Genomic DNA, 9599 nt, shown 5'->3' on the forward strand with positions numbered 1-9599 from the left:
TTTGATCCAGATTCATGCATGTCGGCCAACTTGAGTGGAGAAAAATTCCTGATGATCTCGGCCCTATGTCGCAACAACGGTAAATCAATAAGTGTCTATCCTAAAACACTGCTTAATATTCACCTAAAACAATCTAGGATTTTCTACCAAACCTCGTGATATAAACACCTTAAAATAAAACTTATACTTTGGCTCTAAAGTATATACTATACTGTAGATCTCATTACAAGCTTCGAAACAGTATAGATAACGTCTAAAATGGACACCTGAGTGAAAAGTTATGGCCAAAATATAAATTTCGTTCCTCTTGAAAAAAACCAAAAACGGTTAACTGTTTTTTTCTGCTCCAAAAACGATTAATTGTTTTTTGCAGGGACAAAAAAACTCGAGTTTCAACTTCTAAAAACTCCACCAAAAGCTAACCAATTGATTCCAAACTTCACAAAACACTTACATAACATCCATATAAAAAATCTCTACGTGACAGGATTCAGAACCATGCTCTTAAATAAAAATTACCATTAAAGCTCAAGCTTTGAGCTTAACACCTCAAATGTGATTATCACCTCAAAGCTACAACAAAGCTATCAAATAAACATCAAAATCAATCCCATAGCACCTTAGAAACAAAACTAAACGCTCACACACTCCATAATAGCCAAAAAATACAGTCAAACTTTAAAACCTAAACTTTCAAAGAATAAAATAGACTATACACTTACCTCAAGTTCTAACCTCTACTAGCTTCAATTCTAGCTATTAATAGAGTTGGAAGAGATTGGTTCTAGAGTGAGAAATTAAAAAAGAGTTGATAGTGGTAGTGGTTCGGTTGTACGAGAGAAGGAGAGTTTAAGGGTTAGCGTTATGTGTTTTTGTTTTAAAACTTATCATATATATATATATATTCAGATAATAATAATAATAAATTATATATAATTTCTTAGCCACTAAATTTTCTTAACCTTAGGGTATTTTGGCTTGGGTTTCCAAGGTCGTCAAACCTAAAAATATTTTTATTCCAAAAATAACTCACATTATATTCACATATTCTAAATAAATCTTTGTAATTAATAAATTACGTTTATTTATTCACTTATGGCAAAATTCATAATTTATGCTGAAACAAATTAGTAGGATTATAATCTCACTGATTAATCCATAATATATAATAAACTCTAATTATTCACAATTATGTTTTCGAAATATCACAATATAAAAATAGTTTTCCTATTGTTTTCTTCTCTAAATTTTGTGCGCATAGTATTATTAAGCTTTGCCCGCACAAATCAAGGGAGTACTCAGAATAGTGTAGAAGACTGTGTAGTCTTTCACATTACAAAAAAGATCCATGTTCTGCTCTCGATTATACTCTGTGACAGAAAGAAAACAAGAGTGAGAGAACATAATAGAAGGAGGTATTTAATTCCACTACAATCACTGTAAAGTTTTCTTAAACTTTTATGTGTTTAATTTGAATTGTTTAAGGTTCCATGTTTAGGACGTTAGATTAGTAATAATCAACATACTTGTTTAGTAAAAATAAGATCCTGGTTAAATATGATTTCCAACAGAAGCTTATATAGTATCTATAGCCATTAGGTGAAGTTATAGGGACTGGACCCCATAAATCAAAATGAAGCAATTGTAATGGTTTAGTGTAAACAGTTTGAGAAATTGAAAATGGAAGTTTTTGATGCTTTCCAAGAAAACCTGTAGTACAAAGATCAAAAGATGAAATATTTTTATTGTTGATTTGATGTTACATGATGAGAGGAAAACTTGAACAACTCAAGATGAAGGATGTCCAAGCCTCACATGCCTCAATGAACATTATTTGAGACATACAAAGTATGGGAATTACAACTGAGTTTGATTTCTGGTTTGGCACCAAATGAGGAATGAGATGTTTGAGAAGTGAAGGCCAATAAATTGAGTTGAGTGGAATCGAATTTGTAAAGGCCTTTGTCAAGCTTCCTAAGCATTAAAGTCTTCTGTAAAACCTGGTCTTTGACAACACAAAAGGGTGAAATTCAAAGAAGGCATTGTTGTCTAAAGTAAACTGAGAAACTTGAGTAAAATTTTAGTTATAGAGGCACATAAAGTAATTGATTAAGAACAAGATGCTGAGACTCATATGGAGAAAGAAAAGAGGAATGATCAATGTTACTAATATGCAAACCTACTCTATTGCCAATATGTATTTGTTGGTCTCTAAGAAATTCAGAACTTGTGGTCAAACTCTGAGCATTGGGGTGAGATGATTTGTGGCACCTGGATCAGGGTACTAATTGGGATCAAGAACACTTTCTGGTGCAGCAAAGTATGCCTGCATTTCAGCAATGTTAGCACTAACATTATTAGAGAAATTTTGATTAGATTCAGGTCCAAGAAAGCTCTTATCAAACTGATATTAACACTGTTGAATTGTGTGATCAACTTTGTGACAAAGTTGGCATTGAATCTTTTGATCCCAGACAACGAATAGACCCATTTACTAGAGAGACCGCCTCTGAAATTGCCATAGGAACCACGAAAGGAGGCAAGGTCACTTCTGAAGTAGCCATATGCAAAGGAAGAACCATACTGAGGAGTGGAGGGAAAACCTAGTGGACCATTTGTTGCAGACAAATTGTTTCCAAAGTTAGTTCGAGGTCGAAACCCAACAGATGAAGATCCACACCCTGGAAAAGATTTGGTATGATCTAGATTTGCTTCATTCTTGGTTATATCTAGCTCCCTTCCAGCCTTGCCAATATAGACCTCCTAAGCCATTAGTAAACCTTCAATCTCTATAACTGTGTAAGCATCTGTTCTGGTATTGATAGATGTGATGAATACATTATATTCACTGGTTAGTCCATAAAGATTTCCTCTATGTGATCTTGAGTAGAGGTTTAGTGTCATATTGAGGCTAAACTGTCGATTAGGCTTTTGATCTTGAGCAGATAGTCATTGAGAGGGTTGTATTGCAAAGTAAGGTTTTGTAATGACCAATATTAGCTCGATTCAGAGTAGTGTAGTGTTCTCTCAAGATAGTCCAGATTTGTGCAGCACTAAGAGCTCATTCAAACATGGAAAAAAGTAACCATGACACAAGAACATTGTCTTGTTGCTCTCAATCTTCAAAATCTGGATTAAGACGATTTACTCTTTGATCTTCATCTGTAAGGAACTGCTGAGGCACACTATTTGGATAAAGAGATTTCTGGAGATGACTCCTTTTTATTATTGCAATAACTTGCTGTTTCCATGGTAGTTTGTTTCATCCAAATGAACAGACTAAGAATAAGAAAAAGCTATACAAGATTGGTTTCAGGAAGATGATGAGCTCCTAGTTGTTGAAATAAAGTGGTAGGATTCAAAGAACCACAAATGATATGTTGAGGCAAGATCCATAGAAAAAATGATGATGCTCTGATACCATGTAAGGATATTAGATTCAAAGAATGAGAAGAAATGAAAGAATAATAGAAGAAGAGAAACTGTTTGTATTATTGAATTGAAAAGAGTGTTATAATTTTATATACAATGCTCAATAACAGAAAGAGAACAACAAAATCCCAAGAGTGTTATAACTTTATGTACAATGCTCAATAATAGAAAGAGAATAACAAAATCCCAATTGGTATTAGATTGACCTAGGTCAAATTCTCTCTCATCGATTCTTGACGAAATATCCTCTTCTTTCTCTGCAATGACAGCACCTCCAAAAAACCCTTGCCTAAATACTCAGCCTAATCCTGATTCAAACCTAGCTCCAGTCCTAGTCATCCCAACAAACACTACAAGAAATGTCACTTTTGCCAGCACAAAAATGTGCTGGCAAAAGTTGGTATTGCGTTGGTAAAATAGAATTTACTTGGGATGTGTTGGCAAAAGGGGGTTGGCAAATCAATGTTGGTATTAGAACTTTTACCAGCATAAAATGAAAAGCGCTGGCAAAAATGACTTTTCTCAGCGCGTAAATGCGCTTGTAAAAGTTAGATTTTAGCCATGCAAATGTACGCTAGTAAAACTTTGACCTCTTTGCAGCGCAGTTTGCGAAATGCACTGGTAAACGTTACTTTTACCAGCGCAGTAGCGAACTGTGCTAGTAAAAGTGACATTTCTTGTAGTGGAATATGACTCCACTGAATCTCAGACTCACCTACACAAATTACCCGTATTGGCGATCCCAGGTGCTCCCATCTGTTCACACACATGATCTTGAGGGATTCTCACTGGAGAGCGTGTTCGACCACTGCCAACAATTCAAGATCCAACTGATCGCACACAACAAATTCCAAATCATGAGTTTCACCACTGGCTTCGTCTAGATTTCTAATGAGCTGGTTTTCCAATTCTATCTTCGAAAACATGCTTTTGGCATGTCGCACGATATATCAGCTCCTCTGCTTTGATACCAGTTGAGAAATATCTGAATGAATATTCTAAGTTTTATTATTAAAGAGAGGTCTTTGTATATACATCAGTACTGGCTAACGAAACTCTTAGGCAAAATAACAAATTCTGTTATTTACTAGCAGCCTAACTAAACTCTTAAGAAACTAACAGATAAAAAAGAAGAAAAACTAATTTGCTGTCTTAGTTTTACTAACATATTTAACTATTGATATTTTATAATTGAAACCATATCATTATTAATTGTGTGGTTGAGATTAGATTTACATATATAGTGTGTAATTAGAGTGCATGTATCATTATTCATACATACATACATGCATATTGATTCTTATTATTTGAATGTGACTTCATGCACACATGCCTGCATAAGAATTTGCAGTTGAAACTGTTTTGAATTATGTGAAGAGTTGCATTAATATGTGGGCTGGTTGGAAATTTTAAGATGTGGAATTGCACAAACACTAAACTATGTTTCTCTTTGAATAGTTTATGATATTACTATCAATTCTCGCTGTAATTCTTGATCTTTCCTGATTATTACTTTTGGTTATAAAAAAAAAAGATTCCGTACTTGTCTTTATGAGTACTAGATTTTCAGTCATCTTTTAATTTGTAAGGTTAATTATTATTTTTTTTTTAATTTTACGGTTTTTAAGGTAAGAATTGGCAAAAATGTAGTTTTTATTTTTTCAAAAAAAATTATTTTGTGAGAATTATTTTAAAGAAAAAAAAGTACGAGAAAAATTAACAATAGAATGTAATTGGTTATCTTTGACTTTCACATAATTTTTAATATTTTATATAATTTTCTCTATAATTAATTAAAAGATTGATTTATCAATTAATAATGTTTGATCAACTTAATTAATTGAAATTCTTTTATTTAATTGGAAGGATTTATATGTTTCATCAAATACCTTTAAGTAAATAGCTATTTAGCTTTTATGATTTTTTTTTTGTTTGGAAGGGAGCTTTTTTGATTAAAGGCTAATCCACCATACATAATACAAACAATATAAAGATAATGACAAACTTTAATCATTTGTTTATTTTTAGAAAAAAAAAATCATTTGTTTGATATATATATACGTGATTGCTTAACGCTTAATATATTTATTCAGTTAACTATAATGATGGTTCAACATATATATTTTATCACATACGTTGACAGTTAATAATATAATTAATATTTGTGACATTTATTTTTGCTTAACTGAAATTTGTAATTCAAGGGAACCGATATTATGACCATGTCTAGCCTTTACTTTTAAAATTAATACATGTATGTTAACACAAATTAAATGATCAAAGATAATGTTCTAATTACTTCTTATGATCTTATCCATATATCCAAAACCACAAACGTCTTAAACAATCATAACAAATTTAGTCCTTTCTAGTCTAATCCTTCCCCTTTTAAAGCTGAGAAAATAACATTTCCCCTTCTTTTCTTAATTATTAGTTAAGGATAATATTGTTTTTTTTTTTTTTGTGCTAGAAATTAAGAATAATATTATTGTTACATCTATTATTTATTGTAAGGCCATAAAGGTCAACTTAGTTTTTCCTAAAGCTTCTCTCTAAAATAAATTTTAACTTGGCACCAGCCGTAGTACTAGCTAGTATATAGACTCTTTATAAATACATAATCTGAACTTGTTCTTTTAACACCCTCCCAACTTTTTTTTTTTTTTTTGACTTGCAACTTTTTCTCAATCGAATCTAACTAGACGTACTATCTAGAATCACAAGTGTCATTCTCACAATTTATGTTCGAAAATATTATACAGAGAGAGTCCAATAACCAGTCTCTTCATCACAAAATCCTCACAGATCTCCAAAACTAACTCAACTCATCACAACAGAGTCATGTACATATAGAATAATTCACCTTTGCCAAGTGTACCACATGAACACAATCTTCAACTATACTTCTCTACCCAATCCAAAAGTAAAGAGCCAATCCAATAATATTCTAACCCAACAAAATAAAAACATATAGCTTCCATTTATTAATTAAGTTAGGTTAAGCACGTAAATATTACTGCATTAAAATAAAAATTAAAAAACAAAAAGAACACAATATACAAGATCATAGAAAATATATAATACACAGATCAGTTTTCCATTTCTCTTCAGAAAAATCTTGATCAAAATACAAAAGATCAAAACTAAGCTCTAATTAAAAAAAAAAAAAAAACTAATGATACCATAGTTTAGTAATGATCTTCCAACATTAAGAAGATCATCACATCACATTCACATCTGAAGACATCTTATTAATTTAAAAAACAATAGTAATTATAATCCAAATGAAGATTAATATAGTACAACGATTAAAATAACAAACACTACTAAATAGATATATTTATATATATCATAATAAGAGTCATAATGATCATGCATGTATATATACGGCTGGTGCATCCATATATATATACACTTCTGAAAATCACCAAAATATTTTGCATTGTCAGAAACTTCATTCGTCATGGTATAATATGTATGAGATCTCTAATCCCTTCTTCTTCTCTTCTTCTTCATCTTCTACATCAAGAGATCGTTGACCCACCCGAGATCCGGATCCGAACCCGACCCGGCATTGTTAACCTCGTTTAGCTTATTAAGCTTATTATTATGATTCTCATTAACAATATCATTGTACCTCTTGCTAGACCAATGGCTGAAATTCTCAGACCCAGATGGGTAACTCGGAGTAGAGGGAGAAAGAACAAATTGTTGTTGGTCTTCGGCGCCGGAGTTGAACGGCAAGACGTCCACCCAAGGATGATTACGGTCGCCGGTGGTGGCGACCGACATGGGAGAAATTGGTGAAGCTGCTTCGTTGAAATTCATCGACTCTATGGAACTCATCAGATCGGTGAGGGCTTCCTTGTAACTAACAGCTCCTTGACCGGAATAGTGACCGTTCGCTGCGGCAGCGGCGGCGGCGGCGTAATGTTCTTTGTAGGCTGAAATGGGAGAAAATTTCTCCGGCGACATGGGCGGTGAGAAATGGGAAATGCCCATGAGAGTAGAGGTGGGAGAAGAGTTGTTATGGCAGGAACAGAAAGCGCAGCAGTGGTTGGAATTAGGCGAGTTATTATTATTGAGGGATATTGGGTATTTGATTTTTTTCTTGGAAGTAACCGGAGAAGCCATTTCCGATGAAGACCCATTAGAATGAAGAGGCAAGATCCGAAGCTGACGAGGAGTATGGGCAAAGAAACAAACCTTTCTCTTACAATTCTTCCCATCTTTACAAGCCTCAGTTCTGTACCTCGCCGGATGAAGCCAACACTCGAACACGCCGTGAGCGAACTCACAGCTATCTCCTCTACCGCATCCGCCGCGTCGGTAATCCGGACAAACCATGCCGGAGTAGTGGTGGCGGCGCGGGTCTCTCCGGCGAGCCTTCTCTCCCGGATGAGCAAAAGGGCAGTCAGTCCAGTCGTGGCTCCGACTCCGGGTACACCTCCGGACTTTAAACTCGTACATCCGAAAGTGATCGGAAGAATAAGGGTCAGATCCTCCGGCATCGTCGTCGGATTCTCCTTCGCCGGGGTTGTTGTAGGGAAGGAACTTCTGAAAGAGAGCGCTGGTGGTGGTGTCGTCGTGGCCTGGGGAGATCAACCTCGGTGACCCATTTGAAAACATGTCGGCTGCGGCAGCGAGCTCGTGGTGGCGTCGGCCGACGAGCTTTCTGGGCGGAATGTTGATATCTCAAAGGAGAAGGTGGTGGAGCTTTTGCTGATCAGAACAAACTCCGGTGGTCATTATATACTTATTTAATTATTAGCTAGGTGAGATCAGATGATGATGATATATATAGTAGTACTGTATATATTTATTGAGAGAGAATGAGAGTGAGTGAGTGAGTGAGTGAGGCGGTGTTGAATATAATGTTGATGAGGTGGGGAACAAAGAAGAAAGAATAGGGTTTTATATATAGGAGAACAAATAGATATACAAAAATTAAAAATGATGACAAGGATGGAGAATAGGTATGGGCAAATAGGTGCGTGGCTGCATAGTATTAGGGATCAGCATGCAACTTTGGCTATGTGGCAACTTCACAATCCCATCCCACCTTCTCATCTCTTGTCTCCTTCCTTATTATCAAACTCTTTTCTATTTTTAATTTTTATTTATTATATTATTATGAGTTTGAGTAATGTGGAGGTCACAAAGTGTATTGAGTGATATTATTTATGGTTATGGATAGCTTAGCTATAGACACAAAAATAGAGTTGGGGTACTTTTGGGGATTATATATTATATATATGTATTTATTATTATTACAATTATGTGTATATATACATCTTCTACATTTATGTAGATCTTGTACTTGAACCTAATAGAACTTATAGAAGTTAGTTTCTTTGTTTTATTATTAGACACCCTAACCCTAGGAGGTGGAAGGACCAATTACATGTAATTTATTGTTTTGATCACCAAGTAGCTAGATAGTAGTTATTATGATAAATTTTTCTTTTATCTTCTGTAAAAATATACATTTGTGATTTTATCCAAATCATCATCATCATCATCATGTATTGTAATTTTGAAAGTCGTACCATTAAATTTGAATTGGTACTATATTTGTCTTTAGTGGGGTGATATTATTAGAAAATGCTTACCTATTATTATTATTATTTTTTTAAATTCTGGAGTGTATGCAAAATAATAATAATAGTGATAATAATAATAATTTTGGAGGGAGTTTGTTTCGAGTTTCGACCGTATGAAATTAGTATATATCGATAATGGTCTTCGTGAATTGATTGATATACATGAAAAATTGCATCATTAATGTTAATACGTAACTTTTCTTTGTGTTGTGTTGTTTGGCCCCTTCGTGCATGTAACAAATACTCATAACATACCATCTCGGTGGTATTATATATATAATATACTTATTTTATAAATCACACCAAATATTTTTCCAATTATTAAAATTTTATAATAAAATTATAATTTAATAGTTACTAAATGTAATATGAACACCTATTTAAAAAATATATATAATATAAACACCACAAATTATTCACACATAAATAATATAAAACAACACACACAAGTATTTTGCGGTAGTGTTACATTTATAATCAAGAATTTATGTATAAGATTAATTCTCATAATTTTGAATTATAATAAATAGTGTCCCATTATAATGTTGATTATAAATAATATCA

At 33.5% G+C, this 9599-nt stretch overlaps 1 protein-coding gene across 1 annotated transcript; it reads right to left on the bottom strand.

Annotated features, from left to right (window-relative positions):
• Positions 1–6506: 6506 nt before the first annotated feature.
• LOC115699620 (zinc finger CCCH domain-containing protein 2) lies at positions 6507–8577 on the bottom strand. The gene has a single exon (XM_030627114.2). It carries the CDS (start codon positions 8059–8061, stop codon positions 6952–6954), a length of 1110 nt encoding a protein of 369 aa, XP_030482974.1. The 5' UTR covers positions 8062–8577; the 3' UTR covers positions 6507–6951.
• Positions 8578–9599: the final 1022 nt, after the last annotated feature.

The sequence above is a fragment of the Cannabis sativa genome, chromosome 8 (genome assembly GCF_029168945.1).
Source record: "Cannabis sativa cultivar Pink pepper isolate KNU-18-1 chromosome 8, ASM2916894v1, whole genome shotgun sequence".
Lineage (NCBI taxonomy): Eukaryota > Viridiplantae > Streptophyta > Magnoliopsida > Rosales > Cannabaceae > Cannabis > Cannabis sativa.